Source organism: Phoenix dactylifera, chromosome 9 (assembly GCF_009389715.1).
Source record: "Phoenix dactylifera cultivar Barhee BC4 chromosome 9, palm_55x_up_171113_PBpolish2nd_filt_p, whole genome shotgun sequence".
In the NCBI taxonomy this organism is placed as follows: Eukaryota; Viridiplantae; Streptophyta; class Magnoliopsida; order Arecales; family Arecaceae; genus Phoenix; species Phoenix dactylifera.
The window spans coordinates 21,499,917-21,516,196 of NC_052400.1; the positions used below are offsets into that span (position 1 = coordinate 21,499,917).

General features: G+C 36.6%; 1 protein-coding gene across 1 annotated transcript in view; it reads right to left on the reverse strand.

Moving 5' to 3' along the window:
• The window catches only part of LOC103704848, a 38,294-nt gene that overhangs the window by 14,673 nt on the left and 7,341 nt on the right, over positions 1–16,280 (reverse strand). The window contains exons 6-14 of the mRNA XM_008788325.4: positions 11,676–11,928; positions 11,131–11,580; positions 10,868–11,053; positions 10,412–10,705; positions 8,415–9,056; positions 3,488–3,887; positions 3,229–3,371; positions 1,079–1,249; positions 413–610 (exon numbers count right to left, since the gene is read on the reverse strand). Coding sequence (XP_008786547.2) covers positions 413–610; positions 1,079–1,249; positions 3,229–3,371; positions 3,488–3,887; positions 8,415–9,056; positions 10,412–10,705; positions 10,868–11,053; positions 11,131–11,580; positions 11,676–11,928 — 2,737 coding nt within the window. The remainder of the gene's footprint in view (positions 1–412; positions 611–1,078; positions 1,250–3,228; positions 3,372–3,487; positions 3,888–8,414; positions 9,057–10,411; positions 10,706–10,867; positions 11,054–11,130; positions 11,581–11,675; positions 11,929–16,280) is intronic.

Here is a 16,280-nt window from a genome sequence, read left to right on the forward strand (position 1 = left end):
GTAGCTAAGCAGACCATCGGGATATACCTCAATGCACTCTTTACTCTTAGAATTCAAAAAAATAATTAAAAAAATAACTCTAGTAAGATTGCTAAGTTTATGTTCTACAGGCTCCACAACAGTCAAAACATCATATCATCCAAGAGATTCCACAACGCATAATAAGGGTCTACATATCATCACACTGCCTAATTTAGACCAAGGATGACATCCAAATTGCTTAAGGCTATTTTGATTCAAATCACGGATCATAAAATCCTGAAAATAATGTCGAACAATTATGTATTTCTCATACCCAATGACTTTATGCATAATTTTTTTAAAAAATACTTTCGACTTAAGATTCAAAAACAAATAAAGAGCAGATATCTCAGTTGGAACTCAGAAAAGACCCAGTTGAGAGGCATCATACAGATGAAAGAATTGATCCTTCGCTTTGAGTTAAAGGTGCAAGAATTGCTTGCACATCTGCCTGTATATTTGGTTGTCCAGACAGTTCTTGACGTGCATTCGCCGATTTTAGATTTAAAGCCCGTGCACCAAGAAGATGGTTGAAAGCTGCCAATGCTCGGCCACGATGCAAATGGTGCTCTACCCCAAATCTGTTCTCCTGAAACAAATTCAAATCTGGTAAAATCACACAAGTACCGATTCATTAACTTAGTGATTTGCATCAAAAGCAATCTTAGCTTGACGAGAAACATGGAAAAAAATATGAAATAAAACATAGCACCATAGACATTTTTATGTTTTATATGTATTATGCTTTAGTCCAAATATTGTTGCCATACAGCAGCTGAGTGTGTATGTGTCTGTCTTTTGTGTTGAGCAAATAAATGATCAAGCGTGCTTTAAAGACTGCATAACAGGAAATACTCTAAACTGCTTCAACATTTGTGGCAATCAAATTGTAGAAATGATACAATTTTGAAAATGGATGAGAAAAAGAAAATACAAAGTACAGAGAAAATTTAGGTAATAAAAGACATATCATGCGTGTTGAGATTCTTATTAGTTATTACCACCCATCCATACTTTTAGAATAGACGTAAATTGGCATTTTATCACAAAACCATACCTCAAGTGAAGAACATAATTCCTTCTCAATACTTTTCTGTATAGATGCTTCCCAAGATATAGCGCTAGCTCCACCATTCCGATTTGCATTAACAACATAATTGTTATCTCTATATAGAAAGGATTCTCCGGTAGTTACTGCACCCAATAGTGATTGCCATCCAAGAGGACCCTAAAATAAATAAAAAAGAACAAAGAATCATACACGGAGATGGATAAAATCTAATCTTTATGGGGCTTATGTAAGATCAAGGGATAGTCATTGAACATAAACATCAAGACTAACCTGCTATAACATAGGAAGAAAAATGTATCTTGTATTTTTTTCCAAGCAATGACATATATGTTTGTCCTTAAGTCGAAAATGCATGAAGAATCAATTAATAGCTTGGCACTAATTTAGACATCAATTCAAAAAGAAACTTATAACAAAATCATTGTGAAGCAATACTTATCACAATTAACAGGTGCTATCCAGCCAAATAAGCATATTAAAATGTCATTTCTTTCATTCAGAAAACATATATTTACTCACAGAAAACTAATCATAGGAACATGAATGCTCGTTTAACATGAAAAGAACAATCACCTATTTTTTTCTACTGGGTTTATTTGATTGGCTTCATAACATAGTGTTTATATTCAATCATCAAGATCACAATTCTTTCAAAATTAATAATATAGATTATCGAATCTCATTCACGCTAATCATCGACAATATTCTATCTGACACTAATATTTCTATACTCGATGAATGTCATGAAAAAAAAGCAAAATGGTGGGATGTGAATCTGAAACAGAACTTCACTTCCTCATTATTAATATATGTGTCAATAACAAACAGGAGCAAGTTGAGTTATTCGAATATATGTTTCAGTCTACCCTTAGAAACAAGAATGCTCAACCACTTATGGAGGGTGTATCCAAGTTTACAGATAAGATGGATAATTAAGGTGTCCGGTTGTCCACCTTAGGGTACATATCACCCAGTTGAGGCCTGGAATTTACTAATAATTCTGATATAATAGCAGTTAACTTTGTAGGAGGAAACCCCCGCATAAGACGACATTAAAATGCTTCCTAGATTAACAACACCACTAGACAAACATGTTAGCATCTAAGGTAACCCAGCCAGGTTTCCAACTAATTTTTTTTTTAAAAAAAAATATTTGATAAATATCCTCGTTCTTATGGCAATCAATGAGACATTAAGCATAAGTTGTGCTCATCACAGCTGGGATCAATAATGTGCAATGCATTTTATCATGGACGTGCACATTTAGTTATACTCCCAACAAGGCTATTGACTCTGTAACGAAACTTAATTCCGAGGCCATATTTGAGTATAAAGCTTCTTTATTTCATGATTTCGAGAAGGCAACTAAATTAGATCATTTCCCCCATGGGAATAGCTTAATTTTGGACTAGGGAAAATACATTTGAAAACCCTAGATTTTAATAAGGTAAAACATTACAATAATATTACATGTTGCTATGATCCCATCTTGAGATCCGAATGTAGGATGTCGTTCCACCACCGACTAGCCCATAAGATAATGGCTAGGATCATTTGCCTATAACATGATGTCACCAATGTCACCACCAAATCTTTTTATCTTTCACTATTATATATCTTAGAGTTGATAATGTATCCTTACAATAGCTGTGCATAAACTGCAAGGATAGATTGTCATGATTACTTCCTAGCAGAATTTACATTATGAAAGGAATTATTGTAAGGGGCAAATTATGGCCACACGGTCTTTCTCCCAGAAGAAGTCCTAACTTTGTTTTGCAATGATTGTGTTGCCTTTCGCACATTTCATATACTAGAAAACCAAACACTGGACACCTTTAAAACTAACCAATACAAAACTGAGGGGGCCATGGTGACTTTCAGGTAGAAGTAACACCACAGTTTATCAGACTAAAATATTATGCTATTCCCGGTGCAGCAAAAACAGCTCTCAATTACTCCAAACAAGTCAAAAAAAAACATAGATATGTTCCTAAAAGAAAAAGGGGGGGAACCAATAAGATTGTTTGGTTAGTGTTCTCCATAAATTCATCTGTCAATGTTCCAACATAATGACTCGGTGATATATACTGTGTGATTACGACAAAATACAAGAAGGGGAAAAAGAGAAAAACCTGGACAAAGAGTTTAATTAATCTTCTAATGGACTTTGGGAACCAGCATGGGAGCATCTGTATTAACGAAGCATCACCTCCAGCAGATGAAAAAATGCTATTGCGCCAGTTCAAGTAGTCTGAGAATGCCGACTTTCCAAAAACTGAAGAGGTAAAAATCAGTCAGCAGGAAGGTTTGTTTTTCAAAAAAATGCATAATAAAAAAAAGAATGCAAGCAGAGACAACAAAAGGCCAAGAGATAAAAGGTCAGAAATTTACCATTACTTGCAGTGGAACTCAAAGAATAGTCATTTGCTTCTTGCCCAAAGCAACTGGCTACAAGCGTCCGCCACAGGGTGGGAAAGTGCTGAAGACCAGGCCTTAGATTCTCTAATGTGCACTGAGAAGAAGAGCTACAATGCCTGTTCACACTTCCAGAACAAGCACACTCTTGCATCGGAGCAGCAGCATACATTAAAGTGGCCAAAGCAGCCATCTCTCCTCCCCCTTCAGCCATATCATCAACAGTCCGTATTATCTCATCAATCTCTAGAACACTGAGGTTGCTGCCAAGGATCATTTGACGAGATAAATTTGAACGGGCATTAGCGAATGATGCTTCATATTCACATCCTTTAATCCTAGAAAAAAGCAACCATTTTGCCCATTGGCAGTCTCCCTGAAAGGCATTGCATCATTTAGTCAGATAGTTATTTAGTTTTCCAAATATGTCAGGCAGCATTCCACGAATTAAAAGCCAGGCAAATCCCTGAAAGGCATTGCATCATTTAGTCAGATAGTTATTTAGTTTTCCAAATATGTCAGTCAGCATTCCACAAATTAAAAGCCAGGCAAATGCTTGAAGAGTGATTCAGTTATTCTTCTATCAGTAAATTTGATTGATAATAAAATGGTTATATGGGACTGAAAAGAAGAGGTACAGCTTCTAAAATGAACATGTCTTGCAGTTGATAGTAAATAGATAAATGAATTAAGCAAACAATACAAGAAAGATGAATATTTCTCAATCTTGTGATAAAATGGCATTATGTTCACTTAGAAAACTAGAGAATTATAGAGCATATGACTAAGCAATCCAAACATATTGCAAGAAGGCATACTAATCCCAATATAGATGAGCCAGTGTTTTCAGTTCAAGATACTCAATATTACAATTACACAATCATCAATCACTGGTTAATTACTTGTCTCTTAACTTGCCTCCTGCTGTGTCAATCTACTCTTCTGTAAACTCTATCTGTCTTCAAAATTCTCAATGATTAAATTCAAAGGTTTAATTAGCAATGATATTCTTTCCTCAATTTTCATTTTTTGTCATTTTTCAGTGAGCAGTAGCACTTCATCGTAATGATTTCTTAATGCAGCAATTGGCTGGTGCACTGGTGGGCTGAAGCTGCATATCTTCTTGGCATATTAGTCATCAGCAAACCCCACTCAAATGGCTTAACCTATTGCTAATCCCATTAAGCCACATCCTTTAACAACTTCTCCAAGTTTTGCTAATAAGGATCAGGTATTGATAGGCAATATGTCGCTAGTCAGATATAGCTCCAGCCAAGTTATCTCCTCATGTCATGATTCTCATTTAATTGCATACAACCTTCTGTGAACTTAATGCTGTGTACCTCAAGCAAGTATTGTTGAAGATGATTAAATTTTATGAAAGGAAGGCATCTTGGTGCACATAAACTTTTATCAGACAAGTACCAAGATCCTCAAAATTGCAAATTCATGGACCATTCATTGCAGGAAAGGTAACTAAATGCTTTCTAACTAAGCTATATTTCATGACTTCGTTCCAGAACATAGTCCTTGCAAGATGGCAAAAAAGACTACTTTGTGGAAATAAGGTCATCAATTTTATTAGATTTAGAAAATATCATCAATGACAATCTGTATAAACTAAAGGGATTTTTGAAATATAAATAAATAAATAATAGAATGCCTTATACTTGCAGGGGAGCAAAACAAAGCAGCTTTCAATGTTCTTCAAAAATAAACCAAGGCTGGGGCAATGACTTGTCATTTTGGGTGTTTTTAGCCCCTTGAAATGACTAGCCCCTTTTGATATACATGTAAATATACCTCAAGTGTCGAAGAAAGCAGCCTCCAAAAGTCTACACACAAGAACCTAGCATATATATTAAGTTAATATATATTGATTTATAAATGTATGTAAATATACCTCAAGTGCCGAAGAAAGCAGCCTCCAAAAGTCTACACACGAGAACCTAGCATATATATTAAGTTAATATATATTGATTTATAAATGTATGCATTGACGCTTATCCAAAGGGGACAGAGAAATATATGCCATCTAATAGAATAGACAACAGTTTGTGAGTTATTTAAGTTACTAGTTAGGTTCATTTAAGCTTACTTAAGATGTGTGGTAACTTTGTATTTGAAACATAATGACACTTCACTTGCCCATTTAATTGTGATAAAATATAAGGGCACCTTGCATAAAGTGCCTACATAACTTGGATAGCTTTATAATAAAAACATAAGTACGCTTTGCTTGAAGTGTTCACATAACCTTGATAACTATAAAAGAAACATAAGGACACTTTGCTTGAAGCGTCTGGCACTTTAAGATAAGAGTCCCCTGCATGACACTCCACAACAAGTTGGGCACCTTTTGCTGATATCAGCAAGATATTTCAAAGAGGAGTCAAGAACCGTGTCGTGTCATGCCATATCAAAAGTGTCAACACTTCTAAAAAAACTTAAAAATGAAGCATCCAAGTAATATGTAATAAAATAAAAATAATAAGTAAATAGATAAAACCTAGTGATCAAGAATGTTACATATGAGTGTGGGCAAGACTTAATAAAAATGTTGTTACCAAAAGTCACATCCATGCATTGAATATTTGAGTTTGTCGTTGTTACTTTCTATGCAGTCATGCAATCATCTATGAAGATACAGCAATGAGGTAGATAACTTTGAATGCAATTACTGCATCAAATCGACAATCATCATTATCATCTAAGCCTTCTCCAGTCAAAATGGAGTTGGCTCATACAACTCCAAGTCCAAAGGGCACCAATGAAAACGTTAAGCAGATTTTTGTGACTGGCCTCAACATGATGTCAAACCAGAAAGAAGTGGTATATCCAGCCAAAACAACAAGAAAGAAAATATCCCTACCATGAAACCTTAAAGGCCAACTGCCAGTAATACAAACCTTACAGGTCGTAATTTAAGCTTCTGAAACCAGGAAGCAACATTCCAAAATTCCTCCTGACTTGAGAAGAGTCAAGATGAAGAGGGATTCCGACAAGTTCAATACAAGAAACCATATTCATCTCACCACCACAATTATAAGCCAAAGAGACAAATTGAATCCCATAATTTGCTATCATCTGTATAATGAGATGCCCATTCCTTCCACTCCTTGCGAGCTACCGTGCAAAGATCAGAATTTTAATAAATATTCCATTTTTTTAATGAACCTTGAAAGAAACCAAAAGGCATGGATCAACAGTTCTTTTCAAAAAAAATAATTATTTTTGTTGTCCACATAAATTGACTTTCGTAATTGAAGGCATGGAGGTAAATGGGTTGATCTTGTAAGAAGGCTGTTTTCACAAGCACATCCAATAAGAAGAGAAGAAGGAAAAAAGAACTAGGTATATGAAATCTAAGTGCCTCTCTCTGTCTCTCTCTCTTCTCTCTTCTCTCTCTCTCTTTTCGGGAGGGGGAGGTGTGGGTGTCAGGTGAATCAAGGCTTGAATTTGCATTAATTCTAACCCAAGCATATCCATCATTCGAAAAATTCCTTTATTTTACTGGAACAACTTGAAAGCAGCATGTGGATATTGCATGTTTCAGCTAAGCAAAGTCTCTCTCTCTCTCTCTCTCTCTCTCTCTCTCTCTCTCTCTCTCTCTGTGTGTGTGTGTGTGTGTGTGGGAGAGTGGGTAGTTGGGAGTGTGCATGGGCGGTAGCATATTAGGGTGAATTTAGTGAATCCAGGCTTGAATTTGCTTTAAGTATACCCTATAATTGCTCTGATTTTTGTTGGAACATCTTGAAAGCAACTTTTTAGATCTTGCAAGTCTCAGCTAACTGAAGTTTCAAGGCATCCCCCATAATCAATAGGCTGAGATTCTGATTTTTATCTCTATGAATCTCCTTTCTTCTTCTTCAAAATAGGACTCCGAGCATTGCATACTCCATTCATGCTTTAGAATGCTTTACAGGAGTAAAGAACGACATATATAAATAGAGATATACAGAAAAATTAGGAGAGAATAAACTGAATAAAATAAATAACCAAATCTCATTTATTAGATACCTCAAACATTGCTAATTTACTAACCATTGTTCCAGTCTGCCCTATGATACCTATTAGGGTTGAACCTACAGTTGAAACATGAAAATTTGATGTTGCTGAGTCTTCCACCACAGCCAGCATCCTCAAAACCATGAAACTAAGATAGATCTTGTTCTTTCAGAATTAAACTATAGCCTATCCATCTTAGAGCAAAGGAAAGCGTAGCAGAGAACCAACAGTTGGCAGAGTTCATACTTCCTACTGTGTATGCACTATCTTTGCTTCTGTTTGGAAAACTTAAGCCAATGACATTTCTAGCTTCCAAACTTGTCATGAATAAATACTGGTAAACTTCTGAAGCACTTAATGAAATCAACACACAGGCAGGCAGGCATGTATGTGCATATCCATTTCAATGTATATTCATTGAAATAGAACTTACCCGCAGTTGGTATTACATCATATATTACAAGTTGAGGTTAGTGTGCAAATTGCTGTGATTATGCAAAACTCACCACATATAGATTCCTATCAGTGTTGGGAGTTGGGACTCTGGCATTCTAATTTGATTGGAATTTTAAAATGTCAAATAGAAATAGATGACTAATAATTGAGAGTTACTTATTGAGAAAAGTTGCTTCCTTATAATATAAGGTGATCCAGTGGTACAAAAAGTGTGGCTGTTATTCTATTTCTGAAATAAGGGATTACGTAGTTGTTATTCTATTTCTGTATTAAGCAACTGCATGCAACAAAAGCAATTTAGAAAAGAGGATGAAATTAAGAAATATGTATATGCTTTCAAAACATATGGATATATTATAAAAAATAGAAAAACGGAAAGTTCCACATGCAACATATCATATTGACAGCACTAACACTTTCTGGATTCTAAGGAACTTACCGCAGCTTGCTGTAGCGAGCAAAGAGAACCATAATCCAGAGCCAGATTATGATGATCAAGGTAAAGGTCCAGAAGGTATGGCAAGTTATATCGTATACAGTGATGTACAACAAGCTTATGCAAGGCTTCTATGGTATCATTGTGAGATTGATCGCTGACTAATATATCTAGATCAAGAGAACTCTTAGAAGATTTACACCTGGTGGAGAACTTGGACGAGTTGATAAGAAAGCCAGCACGGGCAAGAAGTGATATGATCTCAGCAGTACTTTGCCAGTACTCTTTCAAAAAAATATACCTCTTAGCCAGTTCCTGTTCCACAAGCATTTTTAACCATGATGAACATGTAGTAGCTGGAAATCTGAGAATTTTAACATGCGGAACATCAATGCACACAGGCTCTAATTCTTCAGCAGCACAAATGCACATTGCATAATCAGGAGACTTCACATCCGTTCCATCATTTGCAGCAGAATGTGAACTGTCCAAATTAATTTTGAGACAACCTTCTGACAAGAATGTTGTAGGAATCACATCCAAGAGTTTGTAGACCTCCTCTAAATTATTGTGCGAGACATGATATTCAAGTTGAGATTCCCATGGTACATGAACTCCCATATAAAAAGGTTGATCAAGCACTATCTGCATCAAAAGAGTCATTGCATTATGGTCATTTGGACTCTATAAGCATTGAATACAAGAGGGATGATGGATGACCAGAAAGATTTTACATAAACTAATAAGGACTCAGTTAACTAACAATATATCAAGAGTAAGTTTCATTAACAGTGGAACAACAATGAAATGGAAGCAGCACATCAATTGGTATGGAGCAGCTTACCAAAATCTGCGATCTAAACAAACCCACATGAACCACAATTTAACCCTTATGGTGAAAGATATTTAACATTTAGTATCATAGAAATCTAGATAATTATCCAAATCTCCAAGTTCCCAAGCTAGATTGTCCACTTCTTTTTTGTTGCAAGGCTTCCATTTAACCTTGGGATCTTCAGTTGGCAAACACAGCAACGCAACTAACTCAAAGATATGCATCATCAACCGAATTTACAAATTATTTTATGAAAAAAAAAGCTTGCAGTCTCGCGAACTTGAAAGACAAAAAAAACCATCATGACAAACTAATGTGACAACATGACAGACCTTTTGAAGGCAGACCAAACAACTAAATCATAGAAGCAGATGCATTGGGCTTTTTCATTAGAATAAAAAAAGCAATGACCACTTCAGGAAAATAGAATAGCAGTTCCCACATACACTGACCTTATTAGGTAATGATATAACCATGCAACCAAAATGACCTCTTTGCACGCTAAATAGTAAATACCAGAAGATATTCAAAGGGATTCAAAGTATTCATTCAGTATGAAACAAGCCTAAACTACAAATATTATTTACAACAAAGTGGAAGAAAGAAATGCAGAAAAATAAATTATGAAATATCTTTATTTCTCAACAGAGATGTTATTTATCAAGAAAGTTCAAAATTTCAACCCCAACAACAGGAAAAATGTTTTGAGATAAAGAAGTTCAGTGAACGTCACAGAGGTATAGGACACAAAAAAAAGCATAATCAAGAGGAGGACAAAATATCATGAAAAAGAGAAAAATTCCCATAACACCAAACTGTCAGTCGTATTGACAACCATCTCTGTTCCTGACCTTTTGTTTTGGGACTTGCACAATCCTATATATCATGCACATACTCTCTCTCCTCTCTCTATCTCTGTGTCTGCCACAAAGGGGTGTATTCAACTAATAAGAGTGAGTATCTATATCCCTTCTCACATAAAATCAGTGTTTCATGAATTAAATCTTATGCATCCATGAAAATAGCACCTACATATGCACATGTTCATGTCTAGATATACACGAGGACCACTACTACCACTTGTGACACAAGCATATCACTTCGCATATCATTCTGGCAAAAAAAACTGAAAGAGTTATTACAAAATAAACAAGACGCAACTTACACGATCAACAGTTCTTTGGTCCCATGCATCAGACCATGCAGCTGCACAAGCCCAGTACCCAGCATCAACACTATCTTCACAAACCGGAGAAAAGGCATAGCCATGATCAATATTTTCCCAGCAACCAATGACAACTCCATCAATATCACCACATTCAATGGTAAGATCATCAAACACATGAAAGCTTAATATCAGATTTTCTGCTTCAGACTTGGTAACAGTTGTTGCAGCTTCACATATATTTTTCTGCTTCCCAAGAAATGTACCCCAGAAGTTGCTGCTAGGATACAGCCTCTTTTCCACAAAAGGAGAAAAGTTTGTTCATCATGAAATTGAATAGCATTTTAGAAATTAAAGTAAAAAAATACATTATATAAAATATGTATATTAGCATGTACATACATATTCATGCATGCGCATATGTATATGTAATGCAGAGGTGGCAAAAAAGCGAACCTCAATAAGAGAAATTCTCTCCAAAGTTTTCCATTCATGTGCTCTCAGGTATCCATATGATTTCATTTCATCTGCAATTCGTGCCCTAAGTGATCTCCTCACAGTACCAAACAGCAATTCTCTAAGAACAACTTCTATATCTTCTCCCAGTCTTTGCAGTGTTGCCACTGCTAGTTCACTTTCCCCCTGTCCATCAAAAAACATGAGCCCATATATCAGACTGGTGTCATCTTCCTTTTAAAAAGACAGGCCAAACATTTTACCTTTAAAAACAGATCATAAGCAATAGCTCTTCCAACATCACGAATTTCACTGAAAGTATCATGAGGCTCCTTCCCAGGCGCTACTTGCCTCTGATGTTGAAGGTGCAGCTGAAGAACGGCTAAAGGGAGACGACCAGAGTGTAAAGCATCTTTGACAACTGTTTTCAGGTCAAAATTATCTACTGCCCAGCGTGCAACCATATCCTTGGGATTTTCCAAAGGAATCAGTTTTGTCATCTCGACAGAAGATTCTATAGGAGCTAAAGCTAAATTGCCAGTGTCATCAAATGCCAACTCAGATGTACTGAAGGCTGATCCTCCCTTCATGTGACCTTCTGAAGCATCCAGCAATGCTGATGAACTGGTATCAGATATAACAACTGGAAGGGGAGAATCCTCCTGTAGTACATCTGCATCCACCACATTTGCTGCATCTTTAGCATCTGAAAGCTACAAAATAACAATAAAAACATCAAACATTACAGAGTGGACCAAAGGTACTTAATGGGTAGAACAACACCCCAATGACAAAACAAATATCATACCCCTTGACTCGGCCTTCTGCTTTTTGAAATCAACCGGCTCTGGAGGTTTCGAATAACCTCCAGAAAGTGAGACATCTCAAAAAGCCTTCTTGAATAGCTAATTTCGTCAAAATCATCAGCAGGCAAATCTGGCTGTAGAGAAGAAATTTTTAAATCTTTCTCAGTGCTTAACATGGACTTTTCTTTTTTATGCTTTAATAACCCATATCTTCGAATCATTTTGGTTGCAAACCGAGCAGCTAGAGCCAGCAACCTGCAATCACAGCCTCAACATGAGAAAATATGGAAATATATACATAAACACACATACATATGTATAGCAGCATAGAAAAATCACCACATGTTTTGACAGTTCTTAAAATGATTCCATTTAATCAGATCAGAATTCATCTACTACTGTTATACACAATTCTTTTTTGTTATATTAGTGCCTTGGAGGAACCATCAGAGCGGCTGGAATCACATTTGCTGCATACTGGATATAGCCCACTATTTCTTGTTTAAGGAAAAAAGAAAGGGAGACACTAGTGCACTTTATTCAAAGTGATCACACCCAACTTTCTCAATGAAGAGACATCATGTGGAGCTCTTCTAGAAAAAAAGTAATCTTCTATTCTATCAGATACTGTGGAATTCAGCTATAGCATTTTGCCCATAACAGTAATGTCAGGTTTTGTTTATGATATTTTCCTCTTTTTTGGTCTGTAGTACTGGACCTGAAGAAGTAGGGATTGTGATTGGACTTTTTGTTTACCTATTTATGTCAAGAAAATGAGAGCCAAATTACTAAAGATATGGAAGCAGCTATTTCAGTTTTAGTTTTGGAGAAGTTAATGAAACATTCTAGGTTTATAATTTTTTTTCAAAAATGAAGGTATGAAAATCCTATTCCCATTACAAATTAGACCAGCTTATGCCATGGGAAACAATTGAGCTCATATCAATTTACACTACTCATCGATGAACTTACCGCCAACATTCACCAAGATAGATCATGGTACATGTTACTCATACATGGTATAGTGTTGATTGAGGACGACAGAAAATGCTAAGTCAGAAATATGAATGAAAGCCTTCAAGGATAGCGGTTTGAAAATCAGTAGGAACTAGGAAGGACAACAATATATATCGAATTTAATAATAATGAAAATGGAAGTAAAATTAAGGCCCCAAACAAAATTGATAGCCAGAAATATAACAATTTGCTTGATTTAAATAGGTTGGATCAACTACACAAAAGAATGGAGAGGTAGATTAAGCCAATAGCTACTAAAATTAGAGCTATATGGATGAAGTAGAGGAGTTTATCTGGGATGTTACATGGACAACACATGCATTGGCAATAAGGCCAAACTGGCAAGTGATAAAGGCCCATGAGAGAGGCAGATAAGAGAATGTTGAACTGATTTTGGGTACAACTAGTAAAAATAAAATCAGAGACAAGCATACTGAAGGACACAAAGGAATGACACCAGCTGAGGACAAAATGATACAAAGGATAAGATGGAATTCTTGGCATGCACAACAAGAATCAAAAAAAAGAAAAAAAGAAAAAAGTTAAAGTTCTTGAAGCTATGCCAACGGGTCAAAATATAGAAGGAAAGAACTAAGATAACATGAATGGGAATAATGTGAAATTATTTAGAAAAACCTTGTGTTACACCACAGATTTCTGAAAACAGAGATGTGTGGCAAATAGGGATTCATAAAACCAACCTCAAACACTTGAGACAAGGGTTGGTTTTCTTGGCTATGCTTATGATTACAGGCTTGTGTTAGAAGATGCGGAAATGGCTATACAAATCCATATTCTTCTTAGAAATTTTAAAAAATTTTAATTTATTGTCTTCATATTGTTCATTGGAAAGAAGGAACATGTTGAAGATCCATCTCACCAATCAAAAATTTAACTCAGAAAAAAATGGCATTACCTAGTTATGGTCCGGGCAATCCAGGGTCCTAAAAGGGGCAAATTGGGAACAAACCTAACCCTTGGCCCTTTTTTTTCCACGAAGTGGCTGCTCCAAGACTTGAACCCCTGCCATTGTGCTTGTCAGCCAAAGCAATGGCCCCTTAAAATTTTAACTCAGAGCATCAATTAAAAAAATACGATACAAAGAGAATGAGAAGTATGTTATGTGCTGTTATACTTTTTTCCATTAATCTAAGAATTCAAATTAGGCGCAATCTCAATCATGAGACAACTTTGAAAGATAAGTATCTCCACATTGCAGTCCACACAACTACATGCGTGATACCATATTTGTGACAAACAAGATTGGGAAATAAGTAAATCCAATGAAGGGCCACATTGATGGGTGCGTGGCCCACTATAAGCAGTTCAGGTACATTCATGTGTCTAAAGTGGACCATAATGCATATCTGTTGTGTATCCTCACCGCTTCTCATCCAAATATTAAATCACAGACATCCATGCATTAAAACGTGTTGAGCTCTAACAGATGCAATGCTAAATCAGGGTGAACTCAAAAGGTAATTTGAATGATTATCTGCACATAACCTGATCCTGATTACACATTCACTTAGTGATCAATTGCTTGACATTTTATAATTTTAAAATTCCCATACAAAGGAATGCTTACATATGAAAAAAGAAAAAGTCCCTGCATCATTATACTAAAGAGAGCTACTGTATCACAAAACCATGAAGCATTTAAGCTCCATTATAGGCTTCCAAGAAGCCAAAACAGGATATCCCACCATTCTGATCTACTCTTGTCTCTGTACAAGGGTGGGTCATGAGCATGATGTCATTGTTGCTGCTCCGAACATAAAACCTTATGAATTTTTAATGTCATTTATCTGGAGAGCAGCACAGCCAAGCAAATTCCCATATTCTGACTAATATGGTAGCTCGAATCATTTTGGAATGATCTTAGATCTACGATAAATGGAATGTATATGCCACGAGGGAGTATAAATACATTTATTTAACAGCTAAAGAAGTGCGAGAAAGGACACTTTAGGCCATAAAGTGAAACATAAACAAAAGCTTACATCCATTGAACAACAGAAAAAGAAACGATTTTGTAAAAAGCGCGGTAAGCTTTAAGCGAACTAGCCCTCTTCGTGCACACAGATGCCCTAGCACCCTCCACCCGAAACGCCTTAAGCGCGAAAACACCCCAACGGTGCATGTTTATGAAGACTTCAAGGAAGAAAACCATGCAGAAATCCACACAAACATATCAAGCATGTAACCTTGAGATGTCTAAGCAACATTTCACACTACTATACCTTGTTTCCCTAATATCTAACAACAAACACCATACTAGGTAATATTTATTAATTAATTCTTTGTTTTCACAACTAGATATATATTTAGACAGGAAAAAAATAGAAAATCACTTTCAAAGTTGGATGGTTTTGGATCACCCTGAAATCAACCCAATTGTAAATGGGTGGATTTGGGTTTAGCCCATCACCCATCAAGACTCAACCAGCTCCTAGACCTAGCATAGTTGACAGTTCTCTATTTTTTTTCCATATCGTTCAATTTACTGAAGGAAAAAAAAAGGCCTATAGCAATGTATAGAACCCGCTGACCCAGTCCGAACCCTTTTCATGGCCGGGTCACGTGTCCCCGATTTGACTGTGGATCAACTGTGATTGAAGTGGTCCACACTTTTCCTCTTTCCCAATCTTCCAAAATCAAAATCTTTTTCTCATTCAGCCTGGCAGAGAAGAACAAATCTCGAGCAGAGTAATAGAGAGAAGTGAAGAAGAAACAGAACGAAAAAATAGTGAGAAGATTTCTTTAGAGATTCTCACTGCCCCATTTCCAAAAATCTAGTGATCTAGACTTGGACTCTCCTCCTTCCAGATCTAGACATGCGCTCTCCTCGTGAATCTGGAGATGAGGACTGTCTATTGATATTCACAGCCATCAACCATTCTACCGCCCGGGTTCATCGTTGTCAACCATCCTCCAGCTCTCTTCCTGCTAGATCTACCAATGATGGGCATCCTCTGGCAACAACAACTCTCTCTCTCTCTCCAAATTCACCGATGATCCTCTTACTGTTAGGGTCAAGAAGCGAAGGCTCTCTTCTCCATATCTGGCACAATTCCTTCAAGATGGAGAGAAAGAAGATTGATGAGGCACGGTCCTTGATAAAGAGAAAATATAGCAAGAGCGTTCCGAGCTGCTCTCTCTTTTTTTTTGTTTTAATATGATTGATCCGGTCCGTGTCAAAGAGTGGATAAGATGGCTTGAATGGTTAAACCGCACAGTCCAACAAGCTAAAAATGGGTTTTTGGCAAAATCCAAGTCACATGATGACCCAGGGGTCTCGAAACACTAGGTTATAAAGAATGATGGATAGGACAGGCCATGGAATTTTGGAGCGTGAGGTTGCACTTTAGCTAGTTTTATTCTAATTCATGGTCAGCCGAACCATCTCGAATTGGACGGTTCGGGCCATACAAACTGAACCAATCAAGAATTGCAACAATTCGGGCGGTTCGAATGGTTTGGCACTTAAAAAAAGTCCCGAAACCGCCCTCCAACATGGTTGCCTTGCTCGATCTCTCTTTCGGATGCCTCCTCGCCCGATTCCGAACCTCCCACCACGATCGCCTCAC